The 22,683-nt window shown below is 53.3% G+C and overlaps 1 protein-coding gene across 1 annotated transcript in view; it reads left to right on the plus strand.

Annotated features, from left to right (window-relative positions):
* VAPB (VAMP associated protein B and C) overlaps nucleotides 1-22,683 on the plus strand; it is a 44,808-nt gene that overhangs the window by 17,148 nt on the left and 4,977 nt on the right. The window contains exons 2-4 of the mRNA XM_090286602.1: nucleotides 7,375-7,527; nucleotides 18,887-18,990; nucleotides 22,071-22,151. Coding sequence (XP_090142728.1) covers nucleotides 7,375-7,527; nucleotides 18,887-18,990; nucleotides 22,071-22,151 — 338 coding nt within the window. The remainder of the gene's footprint in view (nucleotides 1-7,374; nucleotides 7,528-18,886; nucleotides 18,991-22,070; nucleotides 22,152-22,683) is intronic.

Genomic DNA, 22,683 nt, shown 5'->3' on the forward strand with positions numbered 1-22,683 from the left:
GTGAACATTTTAAAAGCCTTCAGCCTGTAATGAACAGCACAGATTTATCATGACTTTAGACCCTGGTTACGGAGCAGGCACCTGTTACGGGACAGGTGCCAGACTCCGAGTTGAGCTGCCTCTTGGGGAGCCTGGTGCTCATTCACGCTGCACGCGTGCCCTGGGCCCCGTGTTACCGCCGGTCTAGGCTCGGGCCTAGGGAGGTTCACCCTAGATGGGGACAAATGAGATGTGATTGGTCCACAGTCCTGTGCTGGAGGCAGAAAGGGTGGTCTTGTACGTTCCTAGAACGTTATACAATTGGAACCCTACCGGATGTAGCCTTTTCAGACTGGCTTCTTTCATTAGGGGTCTGCATTTAAGAGTCCTCGTGGCTGAGCACAACAGCTCCCCGCAGTACTGAGCGGGGTCCGTTGGGTAGGCCGCAGGTCACCCATTCACCCGCTGAAGCGTGTCTCAGCTGCCCCCTGCTTTTGGCGGTACGAGTCAGTGCCAAGGGGTGAGACTTGGTAAGGGTTTTTGTTTCCTTGTTTGTTTGTTTATAGAGACAGCCATAATGTCTCCCAAAGTGTACCATTTTGACATCAGTATGTGACAGATACATGGATCTGTTGCCTCTTGCGCACCCCCAACTGGGGACCTGGCCCTTAGCCCAGGCCTGTGCCGTGACTGTGAATTGAACCAGCGACCTTTTGGTTCCCAGGCCGGCGCTCAATCCACGGAGCCACACCAGCCAGGGCAGATTTTGGCTATTCTAATGTGTATTGGTATTTCATTGTTTCATTGCTGTTTTAATTTGCAACTTCCTAATGACATGTTAAACATCTTCTATAAGTATATTTTTTCCAATTTTACGTTTTACTTTCCATCTGGGTATCTTTGGTGAGGTGTCTGTTCAGACATTTGCCCATTTTTAAATTGGGCTGATTGTTTTTTCATTGTGTTTTAAGAGGGTTTTTTTTTTTTTTTTTGTATATTTTGGATGACAGTCCTTTATCAAATTTTTTTTTCCCCAAAATATATTTTTTGTAGATACCTTCTCCTAACCTGTGGCCTGCTTGTCTTGTTTTAGTTTTTGTGGGTTTTTTTTTGTTTGTTTTTTTAAAAGATTTTATTTACTTATTTATTTTTAGAGAGGGTAAGGGAGGAAGAGAGGATGAGGAGCATCAGTGGGTGAGAGAAACATGGATTGGTTGCCTCTCGCGCACCCCAACCGGGACTGGACCTGCAGCCCAGGCCTGTGCCCTGGCTGGGCATCAAACCGGCGTCCTTTTGCCTTGCGGGGCGATGCCCAACCCACTGAGCCCCACTGGTCAGGGCTGCTTGCTTTTCTTCTCATTCTCTTTGACAACATCCATTGTAGAGCAGATGTTTTTAATGAAGTAGAGCTTATCAACTATTTCTTTCATGGAGTGTACCTTGGGCGTTGTGTCTGAAAAGTCATCGCTACATCCACAAGGTTATCTAGAATGTTTTTGTTAACTTCTAGGAGTTTTATGCTTCACACATATATGACTATACGCAGATCTCTCTCTCTCTCTCTCTCTCTCTCTCTCTCTCTCTCTCTCTCTCTCTCATACACACACACACACACACACACACACACACGTCTGTCCAGAAGGTATGCAGCCATGTAGTATGAAAAAGAGACATTCATTGAAGATACAAGAAACATTGTACACAGGACAATGACACCTCAGTCCCCTTCAGAGCAGGCACGTTAGGACCTCACACAGTTTTCCAGTCGCCATCAGCTGCCCTGTCGTATTTTCCTGAATCTCATCAATGGTCTAAAATCTCTTCCCTTTCAAAGGTGACTTTAGTTTTGGGAAAAGCCAGAAGTCACAGGGTGCCAAGTCTGGGCTGTGAGGGCTGAGCCACCTGGGTGAGTTGCTTTTTCTCCGAAAATCTCTGCACGAGACGTGGTACATGAGTGGGCACGTTGTCGTGACAAAGCTGCCAGTCACCAGCTGCCCGTGGCTGCGGCCTCTGAGCCATCCGAATAGTTTCCATGGAGGAATGTTCAAGCTTAACACAAAATCTGATGCAGATCCCTTGCTCTACTCAGTCAGTCATTCTGAATGCGACGGCCACACAGTGCACATGCTCACTCCATGGCATCTACTGTCCCCGCTGACTAGTACAGTGAGGTTGTCACTGTTCACACGTGTGCATTCCAGTCCCCTCTCCTTGGCTGCCCGGTCACATCGATGCTGCACAAACCGTTCTAGTCATGTTAATGGCTGGACTTCTGGACAGACACGCACACACATATATGTACATATACACACATAATTTTTCTAGTTGAATTGTTGAGTGAAAATAAAATGACATATTTGCCCCTTTAAAAACAGTTCTGCCCTGCTTCTTACAGATGAGCGCTGTAATATGCTTGAAGGCGCACAGATGATAAGGCCAAGGCTGAGCTTTGCGCTCATCTGACGTTTCCACTGGTACCTTTTCCAGTTGTTGGGACTTGAACCCAAGGGCTCTGACGTAGCCTTTTCTCGCGTGGGTCTCTGAGCGAATGACTACCGAGAAGTGCTTCACCACGCACAGATCGGCAAAACATTTAAAGAGCCCACGGAATACTTTTCCCACAGATTGCGCTCGTGTTTCCTGGTTGACAAGTCTGTGCTGCCGTTTTCAGTGACCCTTCCACTGCCTGGAACCCGAACTCTTACTGTCAGGAAGGTCGCTGGCTTAGCGCCCGCTTTCCTTGGCCTTTACGCCGCACTTCCTAGTTCTCAGGCTCTGTTTTCAAAGTAAGACTGAAAGTTTGTTTCTCTTTCCACTTTAGCGCTCTGCAGATTGTGCTGGTGTGGTGTCTGCTTTCTGAGGTTGCTGCTGGGCTTCTGTACTCTCAGAGTGCTTGACCATGGGAAGTCGAGGCCAGGCGCAGGACAGACAGTGCGCGAAGGGCTTTGTGACTCCAAGCACAGCGATGTGCAGTGACCACTGTTGCCGTGGGCTCATTGCTGTAAACGGGAGCGAAGGTCTTAGGGCGTCTGCCGGTGCCGCGACGAAGCGGCGTTCTTCGGGCCCCTGCTGTGGTTCGTACGGTGCTCGGTTTTATCAAAGGATCTTTTAGCGCATGTCAGGGGTTCCACGTTCACATTGGTGAATGCTCTTTATGAGCATCTGTCAGGCTCACAGGAATTTCCACAGGTGAGCGTGCATATTACAGGGCATAATGAACAGTAGTCCAGCTGTCAAAAAGAAGAAAAATTTAAACAATAATCCCAATTTCTTCCAAAATCATGTTGCTTCATTTTTTGATGTCCCGTTTCACATTTTAGATGCTTAATTCCTAGTTTTATACAAACATTATCTAAAGTAAGGCATAGAAGTTTGTAAAGAAAAATGATTCAAAGTATGTGCTGTGATTCTAGAGATACCTAATCTTTTTCATCTCTTAAAAGAAAAAGGTCTAACTTTGGAAGGAGATTTCATTTGTAAAATTGACTCTACTTTACAAGCAATGTTTAAATTCATTGGTGATAAATATGCATGTTGGTATAGTAAAATCCCATTTTTTACATAATGCTTTAATGGAAATGGCAGTTTTATGAAATGAAAGTGACTAGTAAAAATCTGAATGATGCTCATAAGCCCTTACATCATTTTTATTGAGGTTTTTGTGTATTCTAATTCATTAATACAGGGGAGAAGGAGAACACTATCGTGGTTTATTCCCTATAATTACTCAAATCGAATAGAATTTATTTTCAATAAAAGTCTTAGGAGTAAATTGCCGGGGGTGGGGAGAGAAGGACTGGCCTGTTTTTATAAAATGTCTTGATTTTTACTCAGAGACTTTGCTATTTTACCAGTGATGTTGTTCACTTCCATATATTTTCAGTGCACTTCCCTCCAGAATTTTACAGATTAAAACCTGTGAAAGCCCAAGAAATCCCTAACCCTTAAAGGCATAGACTGAGTATTGAGAAATCTAGGTTATTTATTTTATCCTGCTTATTATTACAAATACTATCTTTTAATAATTTGGGTTACTTTTGATGTGATTCATATAGGCTGAAACAGTATTTAGATTGCTTTGTAATAGATGAACCGGGGGAGTTTCCAGAAACAGCTTAGTGTTTACAGTTAAATTTAGTTCCTTTTTTATGGCGTGCCTGGAAGAAAAGGTCGGTGTTAAGGGGTAAACAGGTCCAGCAGGTCCTCAGTCAGTGTCGTTTCGTTCAAGGTAGTTTCTCTGTGATGTTGCGGAGATGCCTTAGGAGCTGGTGGCATTTGACCCGAAGATGCTCCCTTGTTCTCGAGGCGGAGTTTTGTTGAAACTGGTAACTTTAAGCTTCTGTGCGGAAAGCTTGAAGCCCTGAAAGTTCATACGTCACCGTCACGTTGTCCGTGAGTACCTTCTCACGCCGAGGCTTGGTACTGGAAAGCCCGCCCCTTCCACGTAGGTCTTTGTGAAGGGGGACACACGTCCGTCGTCTGCTTCCCTGGTGCTGTGGGGGTTCCTCGGGGTTCCTGGGATGGGCGGCTTCGAGGTGAGGGCCCGCAGGTGTGGGCAGGTGGGGTGGCTCCCACGGAGCGCTGTGCGTGGTTGGGCGTGAGTGAGAGTGTGCGTGCATGTGCGTGTGTGTGTGTGTGTGTTCCCTGCACCCAGGAGACCGGAGTGGTGTCCCGCAGCAGTCCCTTTTCTCTCCCACACTGCTGACGCGGCCCCCACCCCGTAAAGCGAGTGGACTCTCAGCGGGGCGCGGCCTCGCTCCACCTTCGCCTCCGTTAGGGGACCGCGCGCCCTGGTGTGGGGCCCGGCCCGGCTGCAGGGCCGCTGTAATGCCCGAGCCTGCCTCAGCCCCCGGCGTCCCGTTCCTCCCTCGGTGCCAGGAACCTGATACGCGGCTGGAGTGTGGTCAGCACCTGGCTTTCCCCCATGGTAGCTGAAAATCCTCTCGGGCCACAGCGGACCTGCCCTCCTGCGTAACCTTAGCTCTTCACAAGGAGGTGACTTTGGGTGCAGAGAGGGTAGGTGACGCACCCGAAGGGGCCGTCTTTCCCCACGTGGGCAGCCGACACCAGAGGGGGGCGACGGCAGGGGCTGGGGTGGGGAGAGACTGCTTCTCTTCGGGCATTTCATTCTGGAGGGTACCATTGCCCATGAAATGAGAACAGCGTTTAGTGCAGGTAACCCCCAAACAGCAGGTGACCCAGTAATGCCGTTGGTTCTGTTTTAATGTGACATACGCATTCCTAAAAATGGTCGTTCTACACAAAACAGCGCCTGAGAACTGCAGGACTTAGGAGGGGAAGTGAAGTTAGGTGCCTGAAACACGGGCTCTGACCGGTGTGGTCCGGCGGCGTCCGCAAAGCCGAGGGCCGCCGGTGCAGTTCCTGGGCAGGCGCGGGCCTGGCTTGGGGGTCTGGTCCCCTACGGGAGGCAACCAGTTGATGTTTCTCTCTCACATCTGTGTTTCTCTCCCTCCCTTCCCCTCTTACACACATACACACGTAAATACATACCTACACAAATTCTTAAACTTTGTTGGACGCATGCGCTCACACACAGGAAGCTAATAAAAGCACTGACATGGGTTGGCGTGCACTAAATGGGCAGGAAATAACGTAAACACTGCAGTTAAGTGCGGCCCTTGATTCGCCTCTGGAGACCTGATGTTTGCCCGAGGGTCACCTGCACTAGAAGGGAGTGTGGGAGCACCAGGTGTGACGGGCGTGGCCCTTGCCCACAAGGTGGGCAGGCAGCAGCCGCTGGTGGGGGAGAGGGGTCAGAGGTGTGCCTTTCTGGCAGCGCGGATCCGCAGGGTGCAGTTTCCGGGGTGCGCCTGGCGTAGCTTTTAGACAATCACGCGTAAGCAAACGTGAAATTCGTTTATGCTCCGATTGTCCCCCGGATATGCACGCCAGTCACATTGGAACTAAGTCACGGTTTCAAAATGAGCTTTGTAGTAGTTTATTTGATTTTGGAATTGAGTTTCTTTTCCTTTTTTCCTTTCTACCATTATTGATTCCTTAATTTATATTTAAGTTAAGCCTGCAATAGGTTGATTTTTCATAGCCTGAGCACCTCTGGAGGAGAGAAAGCAGCCTGAGATTTTAATTCTGCTAGTGCTAATCCATGAGGTAGTTTCCTCCTTATTGAATGAATCTGTGTATATTTATGTCTATCTCGACACACACATGTCCTTTTCCTTGGTGCCAGACACAGTGCCAGGGGTACAGGAACCTGGAAAGTGTCACCCTTGTCCTCGGGGCTTAGTGTCATTATAAAGTTTTCGAGTCACAGATTTGAATGTCTGTGTTGGTTGGGCCTCGTAGGGAACATCCCGGTGAGGCAGCGTTTTGTGATTTTCAGTTGGTGAGCACACCCCCACACAGCTGGCCACCCCTTCTCCGTCCTTGGAGCGGAAAGGGCTTGCCTGGAAAAACAAGGTATCGTTGATTTCCATGGTGAAAAGGTACAAGTTTGAAAAGGGCCTAAGGGGTCTTGTAGTTCCAGCTTCCCACCTGATTCCCTAATAAAGCCAGTGGTCAGGTGTCCACAGTAGACTGGGAAGTGGAAGAAAAGTAAGTGTCAGAGTGCTGTGCATAGTATGATCCCGTTTCTGTGACTCCTCCCTCCCCTCCCACGTGTGTGTGCTGTTCGTATGAGCGCAGACGATGTGGAAAATCTCCCATATTGTTACCTCCGGGCAAGGGAAAGCTTATTAGCTTCCTCTTTATTCATCTTTTATTGTTGAGCTTGTCGTAAGAAGCATGTTTTACTTTTTTAATTAAAAAATCTAATACAGTAGAAAATGAATAAATAATAATAAAATACGCCCTGAGGGCACCGAGCTTTGTTTCAGTTTCCCAGCAGCGTGGGTGGTTAAAGCTGGATGCTGTGTCGGGCGCGGGCTGCCCGGCAGGACGCGAGCGCCTAAGACGCCCCCGACTTTCCTGGCGGGACACGGCTGCCGGGCTCGCTCACAGCGAAGCCTCCTCCACCTGCCGCTCGGCGCGCTGCCGTCGGTCACCGTGCGCGCCCGGCCCGGCCCCTGGCGCGCTCCATCGGCTCTCCTCTGTTACTGTGGAAGTCGGGGTTCCACGCAGGCTCCGACCTGGCTTTGGGGTCCGAGCCTCACTACCTCCGAGGCGGAGGGAAACGGAGGCAGGTCGCGGGTCCTCCCGAGTCTCCGCCCTCCCGTCTGCGGCCCCGCAGCAGCCCTGGAGCCGTGCGGGCGTCGGCGCTGGCCCAGGGCACGGGACTGAGCCTCGGCGCGCGTCCGCGACCGCGGTGACACGTTGGGGGCCTCGAGTCTCCTCTGCACCGCGCGCCCCGCGCCCGGACTGTGCGCCCGGCTCTGACCCCTCGGGAGGTCTCCATCCACCTCTGTCTCTCCTCCGCAGGCCCCTTCACTGACGTCGTCACCACCAACCTGAAGCTCGGCAACCCGACAGACCGGAATGTGTGCTTCAAAGTGAAGACCACGGCGCCGCGGCGGTACTGCGTGAGGCCCAACAGCGGGGTCATTGACGCGGGGGCCGCCATTAACGTGTCCGGTAAGTCCGCGGGCTGGAGCGGCGCCCGGGCCGGCGGGGTTGCTTCGCGCCTCGGTCCTCCAGGCGCGGGTGCGGGCTCTCTGGGCAGATAAGGACGGCCCAGTGCGGCGCGGTCGTCTGGAGTCCCTGGGCGGTGAGCGGCGGAGCTGGCCTTTGAAGCCCGGTGTCCCGGCTCCTGTCCAGCGGCCCCCGCACCTGTCGGTTCCCGTAGGTGATGCCCCCTTGGTTTTCTGCTTTGTGCCCCAACGGTCAGAGCGGAACTAAAGTGGTGACTTCAGACTTCAGAGTGAGTCTGGTGTTCACTCCCTTGGAATTAAATCTGCCCTTTGGCAATAAAAAAGGGCTAAACAAACATAATTTTACTTTGTGGGAGAAAGCGAAATGGAGTTATTTCCTTATTTAAGCTAAATGATTTCTGACGTTAAGCTCATGTCATTTCCAGTGATTGGTAACCGCACTTCACTGATTGTGAAAAGCTCAGGGAGACCAGGGCTGAGGCACTTGGAATGTATTCAAGGGTGTAAGTTGTGTGCATGGCTGACGGGTTTTTTTCCCCTTCTGAGAGTGCATCTATTTTCCAAAGTCAGACTTTTGAAAAGATGCTGGTAAAGTGCCCAAATGGAGAACTGGATTTCAGAATTAAGGAGATGTAAGTGATGGGCGTGAGTTGAATCTATTTTAGAAATGGAATAAATTTTTAGCTTATTGGAACTTCTGGGTCCAGGAATGCTTTTGTGTTTGTGAAAGAGCCACGGTGGGGGGTGGGGGTGTTTATCCTTTAAGGCTCAAGAGACTGTGTCCCAGCGGGCTCTGTATCATTAGACGCTACTGTTCATCGGGGTGGGTACCTGGCTGGCTGGCTTTTTCCGTGACAGAGCTTGACTGTGATACATTTGGCTAGTCACTTGACACCTAAAAGAAAATGATTCACTTCTTTGGAAAGATGGGAGGTGTTTCATTATCTGATCGTTTCTGCAGACTCTTACTCCCTGGCGTCTGCTGCCTCCCTTGTTACGGGGCGCCCGCACCAGCTCCCCCGCGCTTCTCTGAGGCTGCACGGCCTGTTCCAGGCTCTGGAGTTGGCTTGTTATCCAGGAGGAGGCAGGAGGGCAGGGCCCACGTTCACCGCGGGTCTCCAGCGTGCCGGGCCTGCACACGTACTCTCTCCTGTGACTTTTGCGCTCTACCCTGGGCGGAGGGCACTGTCACTGCGTTGCACCCAGGAGGGCACCGGCTCCTGTGCGCTCAGGAAACACGCACAGGGCAGCAGGGCGTGGAGGACTCCACCTGGCTCTGCAGCCCCGGCGCTGAACTGGGGCCCCCTCTGGGGTGAGCGGGAGGGGCCCAGGCTCTTAGCACTGCTGCGCCCTTTCGTTCCCTAGGGTTAAAATTCACACGGGTTTCCGTTTTTCTGTTGAAATCAAGGGCAGCCTAACCTTTCATTCCCTTCTTTTATTGACTCCCCCTGCCCCCCAGTTTCCTTGCCCGTATCACATTTAAGCAAAGGTTGTCAGTAGATGAGGATTACCAATTTTCACAGTAAATATGGGAGCAGCAACATGGTTTTCTGATAAAATAGTCTCACCAGGCAGTTGTACAGTTTCGGTGTGTTTTCTGATGGGGGGGGTGTGTGTGTGTCAGAGAAAGATCCATCCCTCTCTGTCATAGAAATGTTTTGTAAGGTAGTAATTAGCCCTGGACATTTGTATTGATTTATGATTACCAGCTTAAGGAAGACCAAGACATGGATGCAGCCTCTCTGGGCAGATGAGAACAGAGCGTCCAGCGTGGGCGTGGTCATCTGGAGTCCCTGGGCGATGAGTGGCAGAGCTGGTATTTGAAGCCAGGTGTCTCAGCTCCTGTCCAGTGGCCCCCAGCTGCCTCAGCAGCATTAGAGAAAGCTCTACTTACAGGCAGACCTCCAACATAAAGTGCCCTGGCTCACAGCTTGTGATGTACTTGGGGAAAAGCAGTTGAATAATAAAATGTCCATGTGTCTGCAGACCTTCCTCCTGCAAGAGGCAGGAGATGTGTGCACGTGGAAGAGGACTCGGTAGCTTGTGTTTGGGCTGTGTGTATTTCAGTGCTGAGGGGCACGTGAGTGAGGCCACATGTCACTGCATTTGCAGGACAGCCTCACCTGGCCCCCACATGTGGCAGTTCTGCTGTGCCCTTTATTAGACATTCATATCTCAGGGTGGAAAAGCACTGCATTTCCCCAAGGGCCCTCTTACATGCAGTTACATGATGACATCTTGGGGAATGCGTGGTGTTCCTGGTCCCTTTGGGAGAGAAGATGTCCTTTGGAGGCCGGCAGTGCCAGTTGTCCCAGGCCAGCCTTCTCGTCTCAGGTGTGCACGTGACCAAGCGTGGTCTCACCCACTCTGCTCAAAGGCCACTAGACCTGGGGTCCGGAAACCTGACTAGGAAGCCCAGCTCTGCTGTTTAAATTGTTGACCGATCCTTGGCCAGTCCATCACTTTCCTAGGCTGTAGTTTCCTCATCTGTAACAAGGAGAGTAAGGAGTATCTGCCTCGTAGAACGTTTACCGTGCTCTGTAACCTGTACACGTGTACACATGTTACAGGGGAGGGATTCCACTAGCTTTGACATAGTTGGCTGGTTGTTGTGGAAGGTGGCGTGTACGTACTTGAATTGCCTTTTTAAAAATAAACTAATTGCATACCTTTCAGTAACTTATGGATTTTTCCTAATTTTAAGAAGAAATGGGTGATTTTTCTTCTTTCTGTATTTGACATTGGTTTTATAGTAAAAAGCCGCTGGTAAGTTTTGAGAGATAATCTATGAAAAGGTGGCCATAGAATCAACTTCAAATATACCAGCATGGCCCTGCCTATGACACAGAATGTCACTGCATACCTGAGAAGGACGTGACTGGTACATCATTGCTTGTCCCGTTTCTGAGAACACTTTCGACGTGCAGCTGTTAGGGGAGGTTGTAATTCATTCTTGAAGACAGGGGTGGGCGTGGGAGAAGGGGCTGGAGGAGGAGTGTGCCCACTCGTGGAGCTAGCCAGAGGGACTGAGGTGGTGACGTGGGAGCGAGGCTGTCTGGCTGTCACATGTCTATCTTTCAGGATGCACACTCTGAAACTCTTGCTTTTCTTTTTTTCTCTTTTGGTCGAAAGTCCAGATTCCGACCTTTCCTGTTATATTCTTCAGAAGATGGCGCATCATCACTTACTGGGTTCTTTCAAAAACCAACTCTGTTTTGTAAACCTAGGTATTCTGAAGCTGGTCGCTCAGGTCTGTGATTTGTTCTTTACTTGGGTGCTCAGCGCACCTCCTTCCAGGAGCCCCTTCCGGGACCCGCACCTGCTGGGGGGCAGTGCAGTGGGAGGGTGCGGGTGCCCTCTGTCTTCATTGACTGGCCCTGGAGGCCAGGGTCTTGGCCCCTTGCTCCCTGATACACACCATCTACTAAAGATGGTTTTGAATTATTCAAAGCTGGACCTCAGCAAAATAGGCACACTTAAATGGAGACCGGAGAAGAGGAGATTGGGTATTTTCCCCCTGAGATTTTAAATGCAAGGAAAATAGAACGTTTTGAATTAATGAATTGTTTGAAGCAGTGGGGGGTCTCCCCATTGGTTCTAGCTTTACAAAATTAAGTCTGTTTTCTGAACTGTCTAATGGGAAAATATTTTTAAGGTAGATAATTTCTGAAAATGTCTTTGTGGTAAGCTGTTAGTGGTTGTGGATTTTTTTCTTTAATACTGCAGTTTAATAATGAGGGAGTTTTCCATTAATATTCCAAACCATGTTTGCCAGCGGATACAGCAGGTGAAGTGGTAAAATTATGGGCCCATCAAAAATACTTAGGCTTCCTGTAATATGATATTAAGTTTAATATTTGTATAACCTTCACTGAATTCTAATTTCACTAAAGCAGCAAGCACGGCTCCGTTTGCAGCTCCGTTATGCACACTGGTTGCCTGTGTACCAAGCACATTAGAAATGCAGGCCATCTCTGTGACGGGAGGGGCGGAGGGGAGCGTCATCAAAGACACCAGGGCTTAGGTGCGGAGACACTTTACTGAGTGTACCCTGGGAGCTGAAAATGGGTTAGAGACAAACACACACAAATCTTCTAGTGTCTGAGTCTGTAGTTTAAATTAAAATTCAGAGAATTAAGGAGCAGTATTCATTCCTGACATAGAGCCTTTTTCAGCACTTATTTCAATCACATTTAAAGCACAAAGTTGTTCCAGTAAAATCCCGAGGACAATGAATATCAGCAACTCTTCTTGGATGGAAACATTGGTCAATTAATGTAATTGGGTAGTATTGCAATTGATAATTAATCCTTTTATGATTTTGCTGACTCAGTTTCATGGAGCTGTTTGCTCGCCCTGGACCAGCCAGCCCTGGGCCACAGTCTTTACCAGCGTAGATGTGCACAGCCCGCTGGGAGAGGTCAGGCGTCCGTCTGTCATGTGCTGCTCAGAGAGAGCTGCGGGCGGGGGTGGGCATCTTCACAGCAGCGTCCTTGTTCGTGTGATCGTTTGCCTTGGAACTGAAGTGTCTGATAAGGGAAACAGTCTGTAAGTGGTTTTCACGAACCCGGTTTATTACTCTCAGATAAGAACAACTCACATTCGCACTTAACAGGTGTATCTAATCTTTTTCTCCGCACGAAATTCTGGTTTATTTTTTTAAAACTTACCAACAAAAATTAAGCTTAATTATACTTTTAAAGAATTTTTAGTTTACTATAATATTTAAGTTTCTTAAGAAGAATTCTGTTTCACGTTTTATGAGTATGACAATTTATTCTTTACAGTTTCAGAGGGCAGCAGGCCTCACAGGTCCATGTAGGGCCCCCACCCCGCTGAAGGTGGCGGCAGCGGGCCTGCGGGCCGCACTCAGCAGAGCGTCGCGCGCACCGAGTTGGGTTCTTTGCGTATCAGACACTGGTGACCAGTCACAGGCCAGAATGGACGGAAGGGGCACCACGATGCGGCCACAGTGGGGGACTCGCTGTGCTCACCTGGAACACACACAAATACAGTTCAGTGTTACCTTCTTCATAAATAGATACAATTAACTTCACCTGCTAGACTCAGAGTTCCATCCATGGGTCCCTGAATAGGCAGAGGGCCAGGAAAGCAGTGACGTTTTCAACATTCTGAGGACCCTAAAGGAAATAATGAATTGGCTCACGGTGAGGGGGCTGGGTAACCAGCTGGGGCTGCTTCGCTTCAGCTAGAGCCACGTCACGCGGGCATGGCGGCGCTGACCGTCGTAAGCCGGTCGTGAGCACTGACTCGGTCCTGATTAGTCTGAAGCAGTGGAGCAGTGACTTCATTATTGCACCGGAAGTGCAGTTTGGTGGAGAACAGCTTTTTGGTGCACAGGCTGCTTGAAAGGCAAGAGAAAGGCCAGCACTGACCCGAGGCCGGGAAACTGTCTTGAACTGCGCGCAGGACAGTGAGTGGCTCTGGGCGGGAGGGGAGAGAAGCTGGCTGGGGGAGGGTCAGAGGCGGCTCTCCTTGTGCTTCCCACGGAGATTTCTAGGGGGGCATGGGCGTTGGAAGGGCAGAAGGGACACACCCACGAACTGGCGAAAAGCCACAGGTGAGTGTCCAGCAGGTGAGACCAAAAGACGCGAAGCCCCGGCCTCGGGGTGCGTGGGTACAAGAGGCAAACCCATGGCGGGGCTGGGGCACGTGAGCGTCAGGCTGCGTCCACTGACAGAGTGAGGCCTCGCAGTGAGAGACGGCGCGCGTGGCCCTGCAGCAGGGCTGCCGTCCCGGGAGACGCCCGGGAGCCCGAGTTCTCCGCTGCGGTTGCCGCGCCGGCAGCAGTGGCGCCTGCAGGAACGTGTTGGGAACGCGTGTCCTCAGCCCGCTCCGACCGGCCAGCAAGCACACCACGCCCGTGGCAGGTCAGACCCCGGAAGGTGTGCCTTATTGGGGTGCGAGGAGGGCAGGGGGGCCAGAAGGGGAACAGGCAGGTGGGGTCAGCATGGGAAGAGGAGACTGGCAAGGACAGACCCCTGGGGGTGGGGGTGGGGTGGGGCCGGCACCCGGCGCACACCCGTAGGGCCAGCAGGGGCCTGTTGTTGGGTCGGGTTCCAGGGACCGACGCAGAGCCGGGCTGGTGGTCTTTCCCTGCAGAACAGGAGGGTTTTGATCTGAGACCTGTCATGCTGACTGGGCTACACGGGGAGACCAGGTTGGTGGGAGTTGGGGAGGCTCTGGAACGAGGGGAGCGTGGCTGGGAGAGACTGGAACTCCCACGCTGGAGCGTCTAGGTGTCCGCGGAGGCCTGAGCTGAGATCGGTCACGTAAAACAAGCAGAGAGATGCTTTGAAGGTATGATTCTGAGATTAAAAACTAGTAGTAATCACACGCTGCGGTGCTTGTCAAACTTTTATTCATCAGCTCCATTACCATTAGGGTGCAGGTGAAAATGACGTGTGACTTGCCTGGCTTCTCACAGGAAGCTTTTATGCTGCGTTTAATCAAGTCGTCATCCCCCGAAAGTGTGTGTGTGTGTGTGTGTGTGTGAAGCGGCATCCAGACCGCGCTGCTGCTCCCCTGAAGGAGGTCTGGTCCCTCTGATCCAGGGCTCTGTGACCCGGGGGCCCTCCCCGTGCAGGACCCCGAAGTGCAGTCCGTGCCCCACGGGGCCCTGTCACAGCGCCAGCGGTGCACGTGGCCGGGTCTCCAGGCTGTCTCCTGGTAACGGACTTCTTTTTAATGTGGTATCAGCAGATCCATCTTAAACGCAGGCTAGATGGTTCATTTAAGAGGGTTTTATCATCAGTGTCTCTGGTATTCAAGTGAAGTAAATTAAGTTAATGGGAAGCTCTTTTATAGCCTGTCATGGAAAAAGTACATAATTTCTGTCACAATTTGCATGTACGGAGCTGAAAGGACAAACGATTAACAGCGTTTATTCTGTCATGTCCTCATAAAGTTCCAGCTTGTAGGGCCTCGGCAGTGGGATCTGACGTGAGTGACAGCAGCCGAGACAGACAGGCCTCGGGACGTGCGGAGCAGGGTGCAGACGCTGAGGCCTGGCGGCGGGATCAGGAAGCGGCACGGGGGGGTCCACGGGGCCCTTGACCTCCCCGCCCTGCCTGCTGATGTGGGAGCCCAGAAGGAAAGGAGGGCTGGTGAGGGCGACACCGCCTTTTCTGCCTGCTCTTCAGGGCAGGAGGGTCGTCTCTGCGGGGGAGGGGCCGAGGGCCCACCCGCCTCTGGGTGAGCCCCCCAGGGCTTCGCCAGCAGTCCCAAGGTCTCGCCCTCAGCGGCCCCCCGAGTGCCCACCTTTGCAGAAGGGATATATATATATATATTAAAGCTTTTAGTTTTAGAGAGGGGAAGGGAGGGAGAAAGAGAGGGAGAGAGACATTGATCAGTTGCCTCTCCTGCGCCCCAACTGGGGACTGAACCCACGGCCCAGGCCTGTGCCCTGACACTTGCTTACATTCCTGTGTAACGTGGAGGTCTGAGTGCACATGACACTTTTCGCAGGCCTCCATGTCTGCGCTGGGGGCACTCCAGGCCTGCAGCTGTGCCGAGGACGGCTGTGACGTCCGCAGAGGGCAAGCAGGCAACGGCAAGGCAGTTTGGTTAGAGTGGCACAAGGAGCCCGGGCCCCTCCCTGTAAGGGACATGTGCGCTTCCGATGCCACCGGGCCCCGATCAGTGCCGGAGCTCAAGGCTGGGTTTGTGTGAAACTGCTTTCTCTCGGAACTGCGGTTTCTCTGCGCGGGGTGCTGCTCAGCTGTCAGGCCCTCACTGGGGTCCCTTTCCAGGCCGCTCACGGACGGGGTGGCGCTCACGGTTGTCATCCTAAGGCCCCGCACGCTCTCAAAAATTAAAGACCCAGGAGCATTTTCGTTGTGGGTTTATCAATATTTATCATATTGCAAATTAAACTGAGAAACTTAGAAAGTATTAATTCATTTTGTAATCACATTAATCAGTTACATCCAAAAAGCGTAGTGAGAAGACTAGTGTTACTGAACACGCTTTGCGTGGGGGACAGCCTGTTAAGAGTGTCACTCAGACAAAGGCCTGCGGAGGAACAGTACTTCTGTCACAGAACGCGCAGCTGAAAGGGAGGCACATGGTAGTAGCCTTTTCAGATCGTCACTGACCTTCTTCTTTGATGCACACCAAACCTGACAAGACGCGCTTCCTTGGAGAGGTGCAGTGTGGGGCCTGAGACCGTCTGTGACCTGTGTGCTCTGCGTCTCTGAGTTGCGTTGGTCTGTCCTGAACTGTGGTTAGATCGTGTAGCATTGTGGGAGCGCCTCCGAATGCTGGCGCGTTTCACTGTATAACGTCAGAAGGAGCACGTTCGTTCCTGTTCCCCCTGACCCCACTGGGGGAGTCTGAGTTCCTGGGCAACTGGGCTCTTGGTGACAGGCGTGAGTGTCCAGGGTTGCACGGGGGCCTGGGGTTTTCATTGGCCACGACTGCTGTACGTTGTTTTCCTTGAATGGGGAGACTCACTCCATTCCCATTCGAGACGGCACCTGCCCCGTGCCCAGGTCGGAAGAACCGCGGCTTCCAGGTCCGAGACGGCGTGTGGCTCGGCTCCCAGCCAGGCAGCAGCAAGGCTTTCTGGGCAGAGTGTGGCCGGCTGTGGTCAGGGAGCAGCATCATTCCCCTTGGCCACCAGGGGTGTTCCTGGAGAAAGCAGCCCTTTCAGAGACGCCATGGGGTGTGGCCGCGTCCGGCGGGAGGACACCTGCACTGCAGGTGTGCCGTCTGCTCCCCTCACGGACTTTACCATGGCTTCTGGGCCAACACACTGAATGGCGGCACAGACGACCTCTTGGTATTTCCATGACCATGGTTTTGGCTTACGGGGTCACCCAGAGCGGGGCCCTCAGGTCTCCGGATAGCGCCCTGAGAACCTGTGCTGGGGCAGTCTGGCTCCGGAGCCAGAGCCAGGGCGGAGCGCTGCCCGGCTGTCACAGGACCCGAGGGAGGCCACGGAGCCTTTCTGGGCCTATCTCCTCCGGACGATGGAGACTTGGGTTTCTTCAGCGGATCGCCGAGAGCCCTGAGTGGGACTGCCAATGGGGGGGACCGGCCTGCCGAGGTGCCGCATGTGCGGCCGGCCCTGGGGAAGGCTCCTCTCCTACCCTTCCTGGCAGAGTGGTTCTAGCCAAGCAGGGGCTCTTGGCTGCTCTCGCTCACCTGCCTGGCCTCGAGGAAGGGGGAGCAGAGTGCAGAAGGGGGCTGTTCAAGTGGGGAGGCCTCAGGCTCTCGGGACCCCGCGGGTCTGTGTCTGACTGAGTGCAGTGGGAGCTGCTGAGCCAGGTCTCTGAGAATCAGCAGGGTCTTGTTGGTGCTCCCGTCTCTGGGTGTCGGGCTCTGCACACATAGGCCTGGTCCGGCCACAGAGCCCCCCCTCCCCGCCCCCCCAGGGTGGAGGAGCGGGGACTCCTCACAGCTCGGAAGAGGCAGCTTTCTGCCATATGGAGTGTCACGTGGGACAGAGTCTGCCGCTTTCCCATCCAGAAAGCATTGGAGCGTGATGCTGTCACAACCAGCCGGGACCCAGGATTCTCAAAACCCAGTTCAGTTTAATTTTGAAAAAATAAACATTAATCTGACAGTAGTTTGAAGACTGTGACCCAACTCCAAACGGGATTGGCAGTTCCTGTCCCAGAACGATCACACTGACCCCTTGGGTCATCGTGTGTTACCTTCCTTGGCGCACTGGAGATGGGGGGACTCTGTGGGAACATAGCTTCCAGAAGAAGAGTGCATGGTTTTGAGCTGCTGGCGGGTCACAACGTCCCAGGTCTGTCTGGGAGAGCCCTTGCCGGGACTGCTTTTTCTGGGGGGAGCCCCGCTTCTGCACCTGCTTTCTGTGTGAAGTGACCTGTGTTCTCTCTGCTGACAGCCACACTCTGGATCTTCGGTACTCAGGCTGAATGCCATTATTTTAGTCATCTTGACTTGGTGTCGTGTGTAGACAGCCTCACGTTTTAAAAAGGGTTGCACGTTTATTAATGTTTGTCCTGAAGGAGTCCCCCAGCGAGGCCCCCTGTAGCTCAGAGCACTCAGACGGGCAGTGGGCGCAGAGCCGCCCGGGTGGCTGCGTGCCTGAAGCGTTCCCATCGCTGCACCGTCAGCTTCTAACAGGCTCTCCTGTCCCGAGGCAGAAGGGACCCCTGCGGCCCCAGGGTGGGTGGGGGCGCTCTCTGTACAGTGTGTGACAGTGGGCCTGGTGCAGGAGGGGGACCCACGTCCAGCTGCGGGACCCTCGTGGCAGAAGGGGCCCTGGGCTGTACTCGGCACTTGGTCTTTCTGACTGGGACCTTGGGCAAGTTAGTGCACTTTGTTGGGCTCCAGCGTCTTCATTTGCGAACTCCATCTTAGGACACTTGCCCTTTACCTGCTGCAGGGGGTGGCTGATGGAGAGGCTCAGAGGAAGGACCTGGGGAGCCCTGAGAGGGGGTTCAGGCTGAGAGAACACCAGTGAACCCCCAGGTGGAAGGGTGTGGAAGGCCTACCGGTGGGAGGACAGCGCTCACCCTGCCCAAGGACGAGCCAGGCTTTCCAGACAGACCCCCGCATTTGAGTGCTTGCCTTTCCACGGTGTGGCCTTCCTATGCTTCAGTGTTGTCATCTGAAAGTAGGGGTCACGATCCCCTCCACCCGGTGCCTGCCCCGCAAGGTTCAGTGGGTAACAGGCCTAAAGTAGAGCCTGGTTTCTGACCCACGGGAACCGCCCCCTCCACGCCAGCTCTTAGCGCGGTCAGGACCCCAGGGGGCTCTTCCTGCGTGCGGGACGCGGTGTCCGGGAGACTTGAACTGGACGTGCGGTTGGGCAGCGCCTCGCAGCAAGCGGGTCCTGTGTGCGAGAGCCGCCCTCGGCTGAGGAGCTGGGGCGGGCCTGCAGGGCACCTCCCTGGGGACAGGGAGAAGCAAACACGGTTCCCGACATGTCTCCTGTGATCCTATTTAGCTTGTAAAGAGGTTATTTGGGTGTGTTTTCGTAAGCAAAACTGGCATGTGGTGTTTCTGCCCGGTCCCCCTGCCCCGTGAGGGCTGCAGGTGCCGCTGTGTCAGGCGTGCGGCCAGGGGACCAGGGTGCAGGAGACCTGGGCCCCAGCCCAGGCCTGCACTTCCCGCCGTTCCGCCTCAGGCAAGTCACCTGCCTTCCGGGACCTCGGGTTTGAGACCTGAACAGCGGGGGAGATGCTGGTCCCTGCGCCTGCTCACGTCCCCCCGTGTCCCCCGGGTACTGCGAGGCTCCGAGAGAGGACCGGGGAAGTGGCTCTGCCACCGAAATGCAACTGTTAACAACTGGCTGCTGGTAATCACGTCTGACCCCCCTAATGAACTATTTTCTTTCCCAGTGATGTTACAGCCTTTCGATTACGATCCCAATGAGAAAAGTAAACACAAGTTTATGGTTCAGTCTATGTTTGCGCCGACTGACACTTCAGATATGGAGGCAGTAGTAAGTACTGAATGCTTCTTACTTTTCCGTAGCGCAGCGGTCAGGTGCGGAGCTGGGTGCATGCGGAGCCGGCGCGTCCGGGCTGTCCTCAGGGGAGCGGTGTTCCCAGGGGGCTCTGTGCTTTCACTGCCCCCCACTTTGACTTGAACGCTTTCTGCAACTCTCCGGAGCACTGCTCTTCCCTGGCTGTCCTGCCTCGGTTTCCCCCGGCACTTCCTTCTGATGGGTTCCATCTTTAATGGATTGTGGGCCCCCCTCCCCATCCCGGGCCCCACAACCGTCCTGCCAGAGCCCAGAGGGGCGCGAGAGCTGCCTGCTGAGTGTCCTCCGCCCTTACGGGGCTTCTCTGTTTGTTTTCTGATTGGTTCTGGTCAGTATGAGTCTTTTCTTTCTTTTTTTTTTTCTTTAGATTTCTTCTTATTTTTCTCCTTGAATGTTTAACTCTGATTTGGGTAAAAATAAGATGACTTCATTTTCACAAAATAAATAAGTGGTACAATATTACTGATTTTTCTGGAAAGGGGGGTAGAAGAATGGAAATGCCAGTCAGCTTGTTACATGTGGAGGAGGCGAGGAGGCCCTCCCGGGACGGCCTGCAGGGCCCAGCACCAGCCCGGACAGGTGCCTGGCCCTCCTCATCCGCCCCAGGGAGGCGGGGCCGCCTCAGCCTTCCCACCGCTCCCCAGCCTGCCAGCCCAAGCCAGGAGACCGGGGTCACCCGGGAAGGCCCCCCAGTGGGGTTCGCGGCAGCTCGCGCCCGATAGGGCTGGTCCTGTCTTGGCATTGACAGCAGGGCCTGTCCCGTGCATGGCCCCTGTGTCCCAGCCTTGCCACCCAAGCTTCTCTCGCTTGGAGAGGAAACTGACCGTCTTCGTGGTGCTGACCTTCTGGGCAGGAAATGAAGGAGAAGCCACTGCTTAGGGCCTTGAGAGAGATCAGTGATAACGAGCCATCTTCCTCCCCAGAAGAACGTCACTGAGGCAGGCACCGTCCTCCCTCGTATCTCCTGGGACACGGTGTGTCATTTCCTATGAACCTGGGTGACCAAGGACATGCACGGCAAACACGCGGTGTGCGCTGTCCGAGGACGCGGCTGTGGGGCTTGTGCTGCATGGCTTCTGGGGGTGCATGGGCTTGGTGTCGGGGTGCTATGTCTGCCTTGTGCTAACCTGGGCCTGGGGCGCTTTCCGCTCTCTGGAGGGTCTGGGCGCCTGGGACCGGGGCCGAAGGCCTGCTGGCGCGGTGGCCGTGAGAGTGAGTGTGCTCTGTCCGAAGCTGCGGGCTGTGTCCGGCGCTGTCCCCCCACGCTGACAAGCCTGGCACTGTCCCCAGTAAAGGTGACTCTCACTTCCTGTGTGATCGTTTTTACAACAGTTTCAAGGATGTTTATATGAAATGGGCATTGTCAGATTTTTGGAAACACAAAAATGGAACGTTGCCTGTCATTTGTTCATACTCAGCCCAACCACTGCTAATGAAGGGGAGCCTTGCGCTTTTTCTTCCCTTTAAAATAGTGTTCTTTTTATTTTGATGTACAGAAAGTTGAAAAACTGGTTTACTGGCCACTCGTATCACCTCTGCCTAGATGCACCCCCTAACAGTGTGCCGCATTTGCCCCATTTCTGTCGTACGCTTTCTTTTTACTGAGTCACGTGAGCGTAAGATGCAGACTCCACCCCTGCGTGCTTCAGAGCAAGGACAGGCTCTCACACGGCCACGGCCTGTTGCCCGGCTGAGGGCGTTGGCATTCTAATCCCATCTACTAGAGAACCCCCATCGCAGTGTCTTTCAGGGGCTCCCCAGAGGGCCTTTCGTTCCTGCTCTGGGAGAGCAGCCTCGGCCTTGTCCGTCTTTCATGGCTTTGAAAGTCCAGGCCCGTGGACTTCTAGAAGACCCCACATTCTTGATTTGTCCAGTTATTCCCTCACGATTAAATTCAGGTTAAGCCTTGTGTGGCAAGCACAGTCTACATAGGTGATGTCATGTATGCATCATATCAGAAGGCATGTAATGCTGACTGTCCCTCTTGGAGACGCTCAGTCAGATTACTTGGTTGATGGCCAGGCCAGCCCTCCGCAGGGCCTGCGCTCCTTTGCCCCTTGTGGGTAACGCTAGGGAATCTGCGGGGCTCTGCGCACGTTGGACATTGGAGGCCACGTGAACATCTCGCCAGCGCTTTCTCCCAGTGGCTTCAGTGTCCCCTGACAACCCTTGCCCGATGCTCCGTGGCACGCATGCACATGTGCACGGGAACAGACAGTCTTGTCTGTAGCGTCCTCACTGACCATGCCTCGGACGTGCCCGTGGAACTGAACAGGCTTCAGCGTCTGTTGAGTGGCGTGCTGTTCCCAGGCCTCACTAGGCAGCCCCCGTGGCGCACGCCCTGGCCGTTCTCCATTTTTGGCTCTTGGTCCCCGTGTCGCTCTGGCTGCCCCCTGCATGGCCCTGGGGCAGGGGTGGGGCGTTGTTCCTCCTCTGTGTTGTGCCTTCCTGCTGCGCTGGTCTGCGGTGGTCCGAGCCCCCTGAATTCCCACCCTCTGCCTCCAGGAGGAGGAGGGTAACCCAGAGGGCACCCTCCCGGAGCAGGACTTAGCCAGGAAGTCGTCCGCAGGGACAGAATGGAGTGGGCTGAGCCACCAGGAGGGGCTGGCTGGTTCACCTGCTCCACTGGGAGTTGGGAATCTGGTTCCAGAACCGCTTCCAGACGGGCCGTGCCTCCTCTAAGCAAGATGTGCCCAGTGAAGCAGGCTTATTTCCTTCAGAAGCCAGCTCTGGCCCCTCAGGCATTAGTGGTGGTCCTCACTGCCCCAGGGGCAGCCCGCAGGCGGGGCACTGACTGGCTTCAAGGCGTCAGGTGGCGAGGCCGGGATCTGCGGAGTGTAATAAATATTCAGGAAAGCTAGTGTATTTAATCTTGTCATGTTGAAAATATTGAAATCTCAGCAGACTTAAGTTCTTTATTTGATATACATCAGGGCTTTCTCATTAAGAGTATTTTTCTGAAATTGTCAGTTATAGGAAGAAAATTATTCTTCCAGCAGCTTTATAATATCCTGATTATTAAATTTAAATTGTTTTAGTGGAAGGAGGCAAAACCGGAAGACCTTATGGATTCAAAACTTAGATGTGTGTTTGAATTGCCAGCAGAAAATGATAAACCAGTAAGTATGTTTATAGTTAACAATAATTGAATGTTGCAAGCTGATACTTATTTGCATACCATCTTCTGCAAAACCAAGATTTAAGTTGGCAAATTATTTTCCTCTTTCTGATGTATGAATTAAAAAAAAAAAAAAAAAAAGCTGAAGTTGACAAGTAAGTGGGCCCTCGTGAAACCAGCCTTTGGGAGACTTGCAGAAGAACAAGTAATTGAAGCAGGTCTTCCCCTTGCAAAGCGCACCACGCTGGCTGTTGAAATGTTACAAACCCCAGGGGCGTCTTTGACCTGGCAGAGTTAGGGGCTGCTACTAAATGGGGGTAAGACCGGAACGGGGAATAATTTGCCATTTATTGTGGTGCCTGGCAGACGGTGGTAAACGCACAGGGCCTGTTGTTTGAGGGAGGCCTGCGCGGGGCCCCCCGCCTGCTCGCTCCCTCCGCCCCGCTCTGCCCCGGCCAGCGCCCACCCGGCACGCCTGCTGTCAGAGGAGGGCTTTCCAGGCTGCGGCCCGTCTCCGCCGGGGCCCCACGCGC

This window comes from Furipterus horrens, unplaced genomic scaffold (assembly GCF_987537825.1).
Source record: "Furipterus horrens unplaced genomic scaffold, mFurHor1.1.pri manual_scaffold_8, whole genome shotgun sequence".
Taxonomy (NCBI): domain Eukaryota; kingdom Metazoa; phylum Chordata; class Mammalia; order Chiroptera; family Furipteridae; genus Furipterus; species Furipterus horrens.